Genomic DNA, 16,346 nt, shown 5'->3' on the forward strand with positions numbered 1-16,346 from the left:
CCCAGGCATAAACCCACACTTCTATGGCCAATTAATCTAGGACGAAAGAGGTAGGAATATATGATGGGGGACAGACAGCCCCTTCAATTAACGGTGCTGGAAAAGCTGGACCACTACACATCAAAGAATAAAACTGAACCACTTTCTTGCACCATATGCAAAATAAGCTCAAAATGGATTAAAGACCAAATGTGAGGCATGAAATCAAAAAGTTAGAAGAAAACATAGGCAGCAATCTCCTTGACATTGTTTGTAGCAACATTTTTCTACATATCCCTCCTCAGGCAAGGGAAACCAAAACTAAAATAAACCATTGGAACTACACCAAAGGAAAAAAAAAAAAGGAACTACACCAAAGTAAGTTTTTGCACAATGTAGGAAGCCATCAACAAAACGAAAAGGCAACTTACAGAAGAGGAGAAGACATTTCCAAATGGTATATCCAGTAGGGGATTAATATCCAAAATATATGAAGAACATATACAATCCAACACCAAAAAAAGTGAAATAATCCAATTAAAATATGGGCAGACAACCTGAATAGACTTTTCCCAAAGAAGACCAGCAATGAAGGGGCACTTGCCTGGCTCAATTGGTAAAGTATATGACTCTTGATCTCAGGGTCAAGAGTTCAACCACCACTTTGAACATGGAGCCTTCTGAAGAAGAAGAAGAAGAAGAGAAGAAGAAGAAGAAGAAGAAGAAGAAGAGGAGGAGGGGGAGGAGGAGGAGAATAATGATGACCGATAGATGGCCTACAGATACATGAAAATATGCTCAACGTCCCTAATCATCAGGGTAATACACATCAAAACCACAGGGAGATCTCATCTTACACCTGTCAGAATGGCTAGAATCAAAAAAACAAGAATACAAGTATTGGCAAAGATGGAGGAAAAGGAACCCTTGTCTACTGTTGGTGGTGCAGCCACTAGAGAAAGCAGTACGGAGGTTTCTCAAGAAACTAAAAATAGAAAACCATATGCTCCAGTAATTCCATGATTGGGTATTTATCCAAAGAAAACGAAACACTAATTCAAAAAGATATACACACCCTATGTTTACTGCAGCATTATTTGAAAGAGCAGCTGATGGAAATACCAAGGGTCCATCAATAGATGAATGGATAAAGATGACATACTATATGGAGACAATGCAATTTATTCCACCACAAACAAAGAATGATATCTTGCCATTGGTGATAACATGGAAAAACTGAGAGGTTTTACACTAAGTAAAATATGTCAGAAGGAGAAAGACAAATGTCATATGATTTCACTCTTATGTGGAATCTAAACCAAACGAATAAACAAACAGAGCGGAAAGACTCACAAATATAGAGAAATGATAGCTTCTAGAAAAAGGGGGAGAGGGAAGGCAAAATGAGTGAAAGCGAGTGGGAGATAGGGCTTCCAGGTATGAAATAAATGCAATAAATGTCAGGAGAATAAAACATAAAACGCAGGGAACATAGTCAGTAATTGTAGTGACATTGTGTAGTGACAAATGGAATTTACGCCTGTGAGCACACCCTAGCGGATAGACTTCTGGAATCACTATGTTGTAACAGGAAACTAATTAACATAGTGTGTCAACTGTACTTCAATAAAAAAGTAATAAAAATGATTTTTATAAAGTTCTCACCAGAAAAAAAGATAAGTGTGTGAGGTGATGGATGAGAATGGTGTAATCTCGTCACAATATAAAGCGAATCAAGTCATCATGTTGTACACCTGACCACTGCACAATGTTATATCAAGGATCTCTCAATAAAGTAAAAAAATTTTTTAAAATAAAATAGTATGCTAATTAAAATAACCAGTCACAAAAGACACTTCATTTATACGAAATGCTCAAGACAGGCAATATATATGACAAAAAAAGCAGACAAAATGCTGACTAAGGCTGGGAAATGCAGAAAATGAAGAGTTCCATTACAGAGTGAAGGTTTCCATTTGGGGTGATGAAAGTGCTCTAAAATTGATCACCGGAGCGGTTTGCACAATTCTGTGAATATACTATGAACCCTGAACTGTACACTTTAAATCTGGCACTTGTACGGTATGGAAGTACATGTCAACCAAATTTTGGGAACAAAACAAAAAACATCTCTCGGGTCATCATAACCAGAAAGATAATTTTCCTGTATAATAACTTTCATTCTTGTGTCAAAGAGGACTGCAGTCACCTCGCAGCAGCGTCCTCGACACTCTTCCAAAATATATTACGTAAGACCCATGACTTGCACCTTGACTCTTAGCTAGATGATAGGACTAAAATCATCAAACAGACATTACACACATTTGCATACAAACAAAGTCGTCTACTTTGGCTTTTTCCACTTGCCATCCAAATGCTCGGACAGTTCATATAATGTATTTACTTTGAAAGGTAGGAGTTATAGTTTAACCTTCCTGATTGATGCTCCTCGATATAAGTGCAAGCAATGGCAGAAGAAGGCAGGGATTTCAGAAGAAGCAGCGCATCCCCCAGGATGTCTATGAAATGGATTTCAGTGCTTCTGGGGCTACAGCTGAGCTGTTACTTTAGCTCTGGGAGTTGCGGGAAGGTGCTGGTGTGGCCCACGGAATACAGCCACTGGATCAATGTAAAGACAATCCTGGATGAACTTGTCCAGAGGGGTCATGAAGTGACTGTTCTGACATCGTCAGCTTCCATTCTTGTTGATCCGAACAAATTATCTGCTATTAATTTGAGATTTATTCTGCACATTTATCTAGAGGTGATTTTGAGGCTTTCTTCATAAAACTGCTCAACATTTTGATATATGATATGCCAAAAGATTCATTTTGGACATATTTTTCATTAATGCAAGAATTTTTTTGGGAATTTTATGAATGTGCTCAGAAGCTCTGTAAAGATGTAGTTTTGAACAAGAAACTCATGACAAAACTACAAGAATCAAAATTTGATCTCGTCCTTGCAGATACTATCATACCCTGCGGTGAGCTGCTGGCTGAGCTCCTTAAAATACCTTTAGTGTACAGTCTCCGTTTCTCTCCAGGCTACGCATTTGAGAAACACAGTGGAGGACTTCCTCTCCCTCCATCCTACGTACCTGTTATTCTGTCAGAATTAACTGATCAAATGACATTCATGGAGAGAGTAAAAAATATGCTGTATTGCTTTATTTGACTTTTGGTTCCAAACAATAAATGAGAAGAGTTTGGGATCAGTTTTTACAGCGAAGTACTAGGTAAGTCATGCTTTTCATTAGTAACATGAAGTCCTAATTCTCCTAGTGCTGGGGAGGAGAGTTTGTAGAAGTACTAAGAGGAGGAAATTTGTCTTTTAGAAGTAAAATGATGACATGAAAGTATAAAATGATCTCTCAATCTCACAAACACATGCAAAGACTTATATGACAGGGCCAGTTAGAATCCCACTGTCCATTATGGGTACATCACACTCTAGGGAGTCAATAACTGACATTAGAGCACTGAGGAATTCTTGAACCAATGACATATCCATTCCATGTGTTTGATTGTAATAGCTTTAAAAAGGGGTTTCTTTGGGTTGCTTTTTAATTTTTTCTCGGTATTTTATCCTTCCTTGTTGTTTATCAAATACAAATCAAAGTGAAAATATTACTTATGCTTCGTTACTTTTTAGAAGAATTTTAAGTCACAGCATTTTGAATCACGATTTCCTATATAACCCTCACCCCCCCACAGGCATAAGTTTCTCCATTATCAACATCCCCCATCAAAGTGGTACATTTGTTGCAAGTCATGAACCTACACTGACACATTATTATCATCCAAAGTTCATAGTTTACGTAAGAGTTTACTCTCAGCTTGGTACATTTTATGAGTTTTAAAAATTTATAATGATATGCATCTACCACTATTAGAGTAGTTTCGCTGCTTTAAATTCTTCTCTACTATACTTATTTTCTATATATCCATTTTATTCCACTTTTTCCATGTTAAAAAAAACGGCATTAGAAATTTCACTATCTTGATGAAAGCAGACATGTCAACTGAGGAGTCATATATTTCTAGTACAACTGTCTATAGTGTTGAGGATATTATTCCCACTTGTTTCTTCAGTTTCCTTAGTTAAGAATTAAAGTGTTGGGATGCCTGGTGGCTCAGCGGTTAAGCGTCTGCCTTTGGCTCAGGGTGTGATCCTGGGGTCCCGGGACAGAGTCCCACATCAGGCTCCCTGCATGGAGCCTGCTTCACCCTAAGCCTGTGTCTCTGCCTCGCTCTCTGTCTCTCATGAATAAATAAAATCTTTTTTTAAAAAAGAACTAAAGTGTTTACATATTACCTGAAAGAAATTTTAGGATCAAGGGAATAACTTGCTGAGTTGTAGAAATTAGACTGAGTATTCTAGGGAAAAGTGTTTCCATTGGTTAATTGACAGGGGAGCTCAAATAATTGTTTACATTTGCATCTGTCACTTTCGCAGCATTTCAGAATAAACAAATGCATGTTTAATTTGACAGTGGCTTAGGTTTAATAATGTTTTATGACTGTGAATACCTCCTTCATAATTCCTTCACCCCAGCCAATTAGAAGGCTATGAGATACAATGGCTATGTTAGACTCAGGAATCTATAGTATGAAGTTTCTAATGATTACATATTGTTTCACCAGGGCTTATAAATCCTGGGTTTTTTTTATTTTTTAAAGATATTTATTTATTTATTTATTTATTTATTTATTTATGAGAGACACAGACAGAGAGAGAGAGGCAGAGACACAGGCAGAGGGAGAAGCAGGCTGCCCTAAAGACGTAATGCGCCACCATTAAGAGTGCACGTTCTATTTCCGTACTTGTGGAAAATATTCCAGCTGTGACTTGCAAATATTATTTATTACATAAATATTGTTAAGCTCCAAATATTAACTAATTACAATGGTCGGTACAAGCCATACCCCCCAAAACTCACAGTTTTCTTGGAAAATCTCGGATCAAGGGAATAACTTGCTAAATTGTAGAAATTACACTGAGTACACACGCGGGAAAGGTGTTTCCATTGGTTAATTGATGGGGGGGCTCAATAGTATACATTTGCATCTGTTGCTTTTGCAGAATTCAAGAATAAATAAATGCATGGTTTATTTTCATAGTGGCTTAGGTTAACAAATTGGTTGTGAACGTACTACTGTGATGTGAGAAATGAGTCTCTTACACTTTGTCTTTCATATATACATATGATCAACATATATATATGCAAATGTATATATTTGCATCAATACATGTTTGTATCATATATGTGTTCTGTTAGGAAACTACAAATACTTTTAAGCCTTTTTGCTAACTAGTCAAAACTCTTTTCAGAAGGTTCCATAGTATATTAATATTCCATTACTCTCATTTTTTCTACCTGTTGCTTGTTATGAGATTTTTTTGCTTCTTTATTTACTCTTAGTTTTCTACCACGTTTTAATTTTCATTCCAGGATAGTTAACAGAGTGTTATATTACTTTCAGGTGTACAATATAGTGATTCAACACTTCCATACATCACTCAGTGCTCATCATGAGTTCACTTCTTAATCCCCATCACCTATGTTACCCATCCCCCACATTCCCCTCCCCTCTGATAACCATCAGTTTTTTTCCCTACAGTTAAAATCTATTTCTTGGTTTCTCTCTCTCTTTTTGTATTTTGCTTGTTTGGTTGGTTCATTAAATTTGACATATGGGCAGCCCGGGTGGCTCAGCAGTTTAGCGCTGCCTTCAGCCAGGGTGTGATCCTGGAGACCCAGGATCGAGTCCCACCTCAGGCTCCCTGCATGGAGCCTGCTTCTCCCTCTGCCTGTGTCTCTGCCTCGCTCGCTCTCTCTGTGTCTCTTATGAATAAGTTAATAAAATCTTTAAAAAAAAATGCCTATGCATGTCTCCTGCCCATTTTTTAAATGTGTTATTTGTTCCCTGGGTGTCGTTGTTGAGTTTGATAAGCTCCTTATAGATGTTGGATACCATCTCTTTACTGAAAATGTCATTTGCAAATACCTTCTCCCATTCTGTAGGTTGCCTGTCAGGTTTGCTGATTATTTCCTTGGCTGTACAGAAGATTTTTATCTTGATGAAGTGCCAATAGTTCATTTTTGTTTTTGTTTCCTTACTACCATCAATATATCTAGTAAGAAATTGCTCTTGCTGAGGCCAAAGAGGTCACTGCGTGTTTTCTTCTCCTGGATTTTGATGGTTTTCCTGTCTCACGCTTAGGTCTTTCATTCCACCTTGAATTTATTTTTGTGTATACTATAAGAAAGTGGTCAAGTCACCCCGGGTGGCTCAGCGGTTAAGCGCCTCCTTCAGCCCAGGGCATGATCCTAGAGACCCTCCCACCTTGGACTCCCTGCATGGAGCCTGCTTCTCCCTCTGCCTGTGTCTCTGCCTCTCTCTCTCTCTCTCTATGTCTCTCATGAATAAAAAAATAAAATAAAACAAAATAAAATAAAATAAAATAAATAAAATAAAATATAATAAAATAAAATAAAAGACTAAAAATAAAAATACAATAAAAAAGGGATCCCTGGGTGGCGCAGCAGTTTGGTGCCTGCCTTCGGCCCAGGGCACGATCCTGGAGACCCGGGATTGAGTCCCACGTCGGGCTTCCAGTGCATGGAGCCTGCTTCTCCCTCTGCCTATGTCTCTGCCTCTCTCTCTCTGTGTGACTATCATAAATAAATAAAAATTTTTTTAAAAGAATAAAAAAAATAAAAGAAGACTAAAAAAAAATGTGGTCCAGTTTCATTCTTTTCCATGTTGCTGTCCAATATTCCCGACACCAAGAAACTGTCATTTTCCCATTGGATATTCTTTCCTGCTTTGTCAAAGATTAATTGCCCATATAATTGTGGGTTCATTTCTGGGTTTTCTATGCTCTTCCATTGATCTATGTGTCTATTTTTGTGTCACGACCATACTGTTTTGATCATTATAACTTTGTAGCATAACTTGAACTCTTGTATTGTGATACGTCCAGTTTGGTTGTTTTTCTTTTTCAAGATAGCTCTGGTCATTTGAAATCTTTTGTCGTTCCAACAAATCTTAAGATCGTTTGCTCCAGTTCTGTGAAAAATGCTGTTGGTATTTTGATAGGGATCACACTAAATCTAAAGTTTGCCTTGGGTATTATAGACAGTTCAATACTATTCTTCCAAGTTTTGTGCATGGAATGCCTTTTATCCTCAATTTCTTTCATCAGTATTTTATAGTTTTCAGAGTACAGGTCTTTCACCTCTTTGGTAAAGTTTTATTATTTTCGGTGCAATGGCAAACAGGATAGTTTTCTTAATGTCTCTCTTCTGCTGCATTATTAGTACATAGAAATATAACAGATTTCTGTACACTGATTTGTATCCTGTGACTTTACTGAATTAGTTTATCAGTTCTAGGACTTTTCTGCTTAAGTCCTCAGGGTTTTCTATACAGAGTATCATGTCAACTGCAAATAGTGACAGTTTTATTTCTTCCTGACCAATTTGGATGGTTTTATTTCTTTTCATTGTCTCATTGCTGTAGCCAGGACTTCTAGTCCTATGTTGAATAAAAGTGGTAAGGGTGGACATCCTTGTCTTCTGCCTGACCTTAGAGGAGAAGCTCTCAGTTGTTTCCCTTTGAGTATGATGTTCACTGTGGGTTTTCCATTTTAGCCTTTATTTTGTTGAGGTATGTTCCCTCGAAACCAATGTTGCTGAGGGGTTTTATCTTCAATGGCTGTTCTACTTTGTCAAATGCCTTTTCTGCATATGTGGAAATGATCATATACTTTTTATCCTTTCTCTTATTTTTTTTTAGCTTTCTAAAGATTGATTGATTGATTGATGATAGACACAGAAAGAGAGAGAGAGGCAGAGACACAGGCAGAGGGAGAAGCAGGCTCCATGCCAGGAGTCCGAGGCAGGAATCGATCTCGGGACTCCAGGATCACGCCCTGAGCCAAAGGGAGGCGCCATACTGCTGAGCCACCCAGGGATACCCATCCTTTCTCTTATTGATGTGATCTGTTTGTTTTTTTTGCCTTCAGGAAGACCCACTACACTATATGAGTTAATGAGGAAAGCTGATATATGGCTCATTCGAACCTACTGGGATTTTGAATATCCTCACCCACTCTTACCACATTTTGACTTTGTTGGAGGCCTCCACTGCAAACCCGCCAAATCCCTGCCTACGGTACCTGATTCTTGTTTCTTTTGCTTTGTTTCCTCTAGGCCATTTTTGTAGCTTAAAAAGATCATTTCTCAACAATGGTGTGTGCCCCAACAATATCTGCAGGCAAATCTAATGTTTCCTTGCTGTCATTCCAACTTTACACAATTCCTCATTTGAGATTCCAAGGTTTGACGACTTAGAGCATTAACAGGTTTAATTAATATATGAGAACATATGTTTTCCGCCACACACCAAGGCCAGACAAAATCTCAGTAAACCTGAGCACAGAGAAAGCTACACTGTGTATATAATGAGGACCATGAATTCTGCATATTTAATAAAGACCAAATAACTTCTACCACTTATATCTGAAAAAATCCATAGTATAATATTGCAAAAGTACACTCTTAGCATATAAGGTGAAAATCTTCATGAAAAAAGCAATGATGTAATAAGTTTTAGGTTGATATTGAACCTTCAAGACATAATTGAAAAATAAGCATCTCTTACTGAATTACTTGATGGTCTCTTCATCATGCTGGATGTCTACTAGAGGAATGAGCCACTGTGATTACATCTACCCTTGCCCAGATTCCACAAAAGGTTAGATAAATAACCTTAATCATATATAACTACCTAATGAGTCTGTTAAACTCTGCAAAGGGTCTGATTACCCTAAAACTAAGATCTTATTCAATGGTTAACATAATATCGATTTTGATTGCAAAATATTTAGGTGTATATGGTAACTCTCTCAAGGTCTAAATCCTGATGTAAAACTAGCAAAAGTTCTATTCAGTCTAACACAAGTGTCCATCAACAGATAAATCCATAAACAAAATGTATTTACACACAACGGAATATTTGGCCTAAAATAGAAGAAAATTCTAACACCTACTACAAAGTGGCAAAGCTTTGGGATATTATGCAAAGTGAAAGTGGGCGATCATTAAGAGACAAATACTGTATGATTCCCTGATATAAGGTATCCAGATCACTCAAATTCACAGAAATACAAAGTATAATGATGGTTGATAAAGATGGTCAAGGAGGGGGGATCAGTGGGTGGCTCAGCGATTTAGCGCCTGCCTTTGGCCGAGAACATGATCCTGGGGACCCGGGATCGAGTCCCAAATCGGACTCCCTGCATGGAGCCTGCTTCTCCCTCTGCCTGTGTCTCTGCCTCTCTATCTCTGTTTCTCATGAATAAAAAGATAAAATCTTTTTAAAAAATAAAAAAAAATAAAGATGGTCTATGAGAAATCGGTAATTGTTATATAATGGGTACTGAGATCCAGTTTAACAAGGTGAAAAAGTTCTGGTGATTAGTTGACCAACAGTATAAAATATACACACTATTGAACTGCATACTCAGATATAGTTAAAATGATAATTTTTATGTGTAGTTTATCACAATAAGAATCAATATAGGCATTACTCTAATAATTCTTGATGATATTTGATATCTATCTTTAATTGAAGAAAAATTTTTAAAGATTTATCTATTTATTTATTTATTTATTTATGAGAGAGAGAGAGAGAGAGAGAGAGACTGCACATCGGGTGGGGGAAGGGAGCAGAAGGAGAGAGAGAACACCCAGGAAAGTCCCCTCTAGGCACAGAGCTAGACCCAGGGCTCAATCTCACAATCCCGAAATCATAACCTGAGCCCAAATCAAGAGTCAGATGCTGAAACGACTGAGCCTCCCACGCAACCTCATAGAAATTCATTCAGTGGTGTTTGCTATGCTGTTTCTCCTTTTTGATGGAGTTAACTTTTTCTTCACAGGAAATGGAAGAGTTTGTCCAGAGCTCTGGAGAAAACGGTATTGTGGTGTTTTCTCTAGGGTCAATGGTCAATAACATGACAGAGGAAAGAGCCAATGTGATCGCATCAGCCCTTGCCCAGATTCCACAAAAGGTTAGATAGAGTATCTTAATTGTATACAACTACTTAATGAGGCTGTTAAACTCTGTAAAGGGCCGGATTACCCTTTCCTTCATGACATGAACATCATTATGATAGCTCCAATTTACCTCAAACATGAGGAAAATATAAATGGCAGATGCTAAGTACTACAGAAGCTGTTTTGACAATAACTTTGGCATTAACATTGAGATTGGAAAGAAATATATTTAGGACGTGCAGAGTAAAGCTTGGTATTGTAATGTGTCCTGGGCAGGTATAGCAATCACCAAATTCTGTCTGTCATTCTTTCCTTTTCCTTACAAGATCTGCATTCCTTTCAAGATTTCCAAGGGCACTGCCTACCTCATAGCTGTTCTCAGAAAGGAGTTAAATTTCAACAGTTATGTTAAAGAGGAACTGATAAAAGTCTGAAAAGCACCCTGCAGTTTACCCTTATCAGATAATCCAGGTTTCTCTTCCTTCCCCTAAATTTTGAGATAAGCCTCCTCAGTGTGCTGTTCAGAAAAACAATCACCAAACTATGTCTAGGCTTTCCTCCAGCCAAGATGACTTAGAGAAAGAGAAAAATTGACATGACTGATGGAATGGGCCCTATTACGAGTGAAAGAGTAAGATCAATGAAAAGGGAGAAGATGGGTCCACTCCTCAAGGTGACCAAGTGCTTATTAATATCTGGTTCCAAAGGACTCTAACTTATCAGAATAATAACTGCTCCCGATTAAGGAAGGAAAAAGAAACATATTAAGGAGTCAACCGGAAAGAAAGCCTAGCATGGGAAAGTTTCATATGCCTCTTTCTACATAAACTACAGTAGTAAATTCTTTTCCAATACATAGAATGCACCTGGCATATTTGGGTATTTGTGAACTACTTTTCGGTCACTGTAATAGTTTCTCCTTATGCTAATTTTTGCTTACCATCGCAAGTTACTTTAACATGCATATAGCAAATATATACTACCCAGTGTAAACTATAATCCAGTTATGAGGATTGCTGGGAAATTCTAAAATCAGAATCTATTTAGTACTGGCAATGGAAATTGCTTGGGCATAGATTTCATATCAATCAATGCTGTCAGTGCTTTGTAGTGCATCACTGAAATGTCAACAACCAGTTCAATAAAACTTAGCACCACTACACTTTTGGAGTTTTTTTGACACGTATACTGTTATTTCTGAAGTGCCAACAGGCTTTTCTTCCCACATGTAAAGAACTGCCAAACCAAGAAATACTAATAATATTCTGCATTCATGTAAAAAAATTACCTTTTTCTTGGAAGTACTGCCTAATCATTAGTAATGTGGAAGAAGTTAAACGTACTAAGGAGAAATTATTGATATTAATGAATTACTAATAAGCATAATTACCTGTTTCTCACAAGCAGCAGATTGCACATTTAGCTTTTTTGTGTATCAAAACATGTAAAACTCAAATAAAAGAACTTATGGAACAAGTGGCTATGAACATGTGGATATAAGGGAACGTCCTTCTGTATCACTTAAAAAGATGTAAATAGGTTGGTATTACATTGGAAGATGAAAGCAATGATAACAGACAAAGGTGTGGATCTTAGTAATTACCTACTCGTTTGCACTAGAATTATAGTAACTGCCTAAAAATTTCTTAAATGCTTCTTTTGTCCTTGATAATCTCATCTGTTTAATACTCATGCGTGAAATATTATGATTACATTCATACTTGCTTGAATATAAAAATAAGTAACAAAATGGGGGTATTCTTACTATACTAGGGTTTTAGTAGTCTCATTTTTAATATCTTTTGCCTTGTTATTTATCAGTCAATGAAAGGAGTCTAACTAGATCATCTCTTAATTTCTTTAAAATGTTCACAAGCTATAACTTCAAAGTTCAACTCATGAGATAAGGTATTTTTCTTTCTAAGGTTCTATGGAGATTTGATGGCAAGAAACCAGACACCTTAGGGCCAAATACTCGGCTGTATAAGTGGCTTCCCCAGAATGACCTTCTTGGTAAGAATCTGGAAAATATTGAACTGAAAGGAACTCTAAACAAAATGATAACAGTTCACCAAAAAGCAATCTGACTGAGCATTTACTACTCAAAAACTCAAAACTAAAACTTAACTTTCTTACATATATTTTGCAGACCTAGAGGGAAAAAGATAAGCTACAACAGTTGGCATGTTGTTATACACAGTCCCATTCCTTAGGGCCAGAATCAAAGTACCTGTATTTCAGCTGTAATTACTGCTCCCACATAATTTGTTACTAACTACCTAGAACATCGCTCTGTCTCCGAATTTTCCCACCTTATTCCTATCCTTTCTCCTTCTGCATGGGGATTCAGTGCCAATGAAAAATAATAGCCTTTCTTTTATTACCAGTGACCCTACATTTTCTCTAGAAAAATACCATAATCTTTTCCATGAAGTCACAACACATTTCATGATAAAGTGCTATCTTTCCTTCCCCTGATTTGAGCCACCACCATCACACTTCCTGCTGCCTTGACACCCTACATGTGAAACTCAGTGACTTTACTGTGCCTTTAAGAGAATATATTCTAACATGCCACCTCCCTTTCTTTATTTTGCACCCTTTCCCTTTTTTTGGTGATAACCAGAATGTTATCGTTCAATTTGTCTGTCCAGCAATCTTGTATTCATTTTTCAAGTTACAAGCACCACACCAATCTTCATTTACCTCTCCAGCACATTTATGTGCTTCTTGCGCTGAGAGCCAAAAGACATTTGAATGCTGTTTCATGTTTATATAATAACATATGTCTTATGTTGCCCAATTCTCATTTGATTTCTAAGACTTACAGTTAATAATGTGCTGAGATTCATCCAATCCTAGGTCATCCGAAAACCAAAGCCTTTATAACCCATGGTGGAACCAACGGCATCTATGAGGCGATCTACCACGGGATCCCCATGGTGGGCATTCCCTTGTTTGCCGATCAAGCTGATAACATTGTTCACATGAAAGCTAAGGGAGCAGCTATCAGACTGGACTTCAGCACAATGTCTAGTGCAGACTTGCTCGATGCATTGAGGACGGTCATTAATGACCCTTCGTGAGTATTACTTTTTTTTTAATAGATGGAATTTATCGATAGATTCTTCAGTCAACGGTGGCTGCGAGTTTCCTCCCATTCTTAAGAGGCTAATTTGGAAAGAAGCCAAGTGATAGAACGGATCTTAAATCTACTTTTATTTTCAACCAGACATTTATTTCACAGTTGCATTTAAATCCCTTTCACTTAATGGGCAACCAATTACTGCAACATTTTTCTACATACACAAATGCAAACTATTATATAGTAACTGTAAGAACATTTCAAAGTTCCTATGATAGAAACCATAGAATGAAAGAATGAAGAACTTGAAGTCATGTAAAGTGACTCAATTCAGCACCAAAATTTCCAAAGCTATAAATCTTTTTGCTTAAACGTTGATTTTGGTTCTCATTGTTAATATATTTTATAATATGTAATTTGTGTACCATAAAACTAAAAGTATAAAACTCAAATACGTGTAGTGTATTATGGAATTATGAAATCATCACCATAATCTAAGTTTGGGACATTTTCATTAGCCCAGAAGAAATCACATACGACTGACTTAGGAGTTTTTGCCCATTACTCTTGCCTCAAGTAAACATCAATTTACTTCTGTCTCTACAAATTGCTGTGTTCTGGGTGTTTCATACAAGTGGGATCATACTACTTATGGGCTTTTGCATGTGGCTTCTTTCATTTGGCATGTTTTTGAGTTTCATTCGTGTGGTAGTTTTTTATTGCTGAATGATAAATATCCTATGGTATGGATATGCTACAATCTATCCATGTATCAGTTCGTGAACATTTGGGTTATTTCCACAAATTTGGTATTATAAATATTGCTACACATTTATTATGTGAACAAAATTATTCACTTCTTTTGGGTAGACATCTAGGAGTAGAATTTTGGGTAGACTTCTAGGCCACAGATTATCTCTATGAGGAGCTGCCAAATTGATGTCCAAATAAGTTGCACTATTTTACATTTCCACCAGCTAAGTATGGGAGATTCAAGTTCTCCACATCATTTTCAACACTTGCTATCATCTTTTTTATTACAGCCATCCTAGTTGGTCTCTCCCTGTGGTCTTCATTTTCATTTCTCTTCCAGCCAAAGTTACTAAACATCTTTTCATGTACTTATTGTCATTCACATATCAGAAATACTGAAAAATGTATTATGGGGAGAAAATGGTAGAGTTACTACATAATAAAAATACCTTAAAACAAGAGAGAAAGGTAAAGAAATATAAGGCAGGTTGGCCAAATAGAAAAGAAAACAGACTAAGACAGTAGATGAAAATATCAATATGCCAAGACATTAAATCTAAACAGACTAAATAATTTAAAGACAAAGATTGTCAGAACACATTTTTTTAAACTATATGCCAGTTATAAGACATGTTCAAATAGAAATGCACAAAAAGATAGTAAGTACGAAGTACGCAGAAAGATGTTGGACCCATGCTAATATCAGACACACTAGTCCAGAATCACCAACAAAAATAAAGAGAAGTATTTCATAATGATGAATAGATTGATCTTTCAAAACAGTACAAATTACCAATTAGTGACGCCTACTACAAAAAACATCAAAATGCAGTAGAAGTGGGCCAAAGAACAAACATTCAAATTACAGTCATAATATTGAATTTTTAAACATCTTTCTCAGAAACATAGAAAAATAAGATCAAAACAAGGGAAAAAAGATAGCAAGATAATGGAAGGGAGAAAACCTAAGTCTCTTGAAGGACACAATTTAAAAATGCAACCCATATGACATATATATGCATATATATATATATAATATATATATATAACAACAGAGAATACCCATTTTTCAAGAATGGAATAGATACTGGAATTAACCGTATGTGGGCCATAAACCAAAAGGAATTTTGAAAAATATAAATCATCAAGAGCACACTGTTCAGCTCTACTGGGATTCACTTAGAATCATCAAAAAGAAAGACAACTGAAACCTCTCTACATTTTGGAAATTCAGCAATATACTTCTACATAATTCAGCCAATAAAGAAATCCTACTCATAAATACACCTCTTCTCCGCAATTCCACTTCTACATATATACAAACACATGTACAAACATGTAAATCAAAAGATACAAGATTTTTATGGCAGCATTGGTAGTAATGGCCAAACGGTTAGTAACACAACTGGCTATTGACCGTTAAATGATGAAATAACCTGCGGTATTGCCAAACAATGGAATACCATACAGTGCGAGAAGTAACCAACAACTCTGACACAAAAGACAAAAGGAAATGAGTGCTCACTTCATATTCTAACACATAAATAATAAAAACTAATGTATGATGACTAAAAGGATCAGGGCAGACGGGGTGCTTCTGGGTAGCTTGTGACACCCCATACCAACATCTTAGTAGTAGGTACATTATTACATCCACTTCACAATAATATTCTAGCTGATTTTGAATGTATGGGTATTCCGTGAAGACTGTTCCTCTCAGGGAATTCTTTGGTTTGGCAAATTAACTTCCTTTCAATGTCGGCATCTTTACGTTTTTCCCTTAGGTACAAAGAGAATGCTATGAAGTTATCAGGAATTCACCACGATCAGCCTATAAAGCCCCTGGACCGGGCAGTCTTCTGGATCGAGTATGTCATGCGCCACCAAGGAGCCAAGCACCTGCGGCCAGCCTCCCATGACCTCACCTGGTTCCAGTACCACTCCTTGGATGTGATTGGGTTTCTGCTGGCCTGTGTGGCAACTGCTATATTTGTCACCACACAATGTTGTCTGTTTTGTTGTCGGAAGGTCGCAAAAACTGGGAAGAAGATAAAAAAGGAGTAGTCGTATCTGAGGCCTCCAGCTGGTCTGCCTCCTAGACGGGCTCCTCCGGTTTCTGCCAGCAAGGAGTTATGATGCAAAGTTCCCTCCCCTGTGAAGAAACGACTCCTCACAACTTCGGTTCTGAGATCAACATCTGCTCTCAAGGGATTTATTGCCTGTTTAAGAGTCAGAAATATGTCATGCCAAGAGAAAAACTGGCAAAATAAAATTAAATTAAAATAAAACTCTATGGGAATTTACAGAAACTTATTATTCTAAATGAAAAGTTATCCCCCTCCAAAAATTACTGAGCTTACCTGTGTTTCCAACATTGGGCATGAATATCAGAACATTAAGTAGGCTAAACACAATGTCACTGTTACTGTGCAAATAAATACTCAGAATATTTTCACTTCA

General features: G+C 36.9%; 1 protein-coding gene across 1 annotated transcript; it reads left to right on the forward strand.

The window, feature by feature from the left end:
• Positions 1 to 2,443: 2,443 nt before the first annotated feature.
• On the forward strand, positions 2,444 to 16,346 carry LOC119876946 (UDP-glucuronosyltransferase 2B31-like). Its single transcript, XM_038556225.1, is given in 9 exon segments — positions 2,444 to 2,708; positions 2,711 to 3,140; positions 3,142 to 3,193; positions 3,196 to 3,217; positions 8,014 to 8,162; positions 9,931 to 10,062; positions 11,974 to 12,061; positions 12,911 to 13,130; positions 15,671 to 16,346. Coding segments are annotated over 9 exon segments (1,635 nt in total). The 5' UTR covers positions 2,444 to 2,446; the 3' UTR covers positions 15,951 to 16,346.

The sequence above is a fragment of the Canis lupus genome, chromosome 13, assembly GCF_011100685.1.
Source record: "Canis lupus familiaris isolate Mischka breed German Shepherd chromosome 13, alternate assembly UU_Cfam_GSD_1.0, whole genome shotgun sequence".
Classification (NCBI taxonomy): domain Eukaryota; kingdom Metazoa; phylum Chordata; class Mammalia; order Carnivora; family Canidae; genus Canis; species Canis lupus.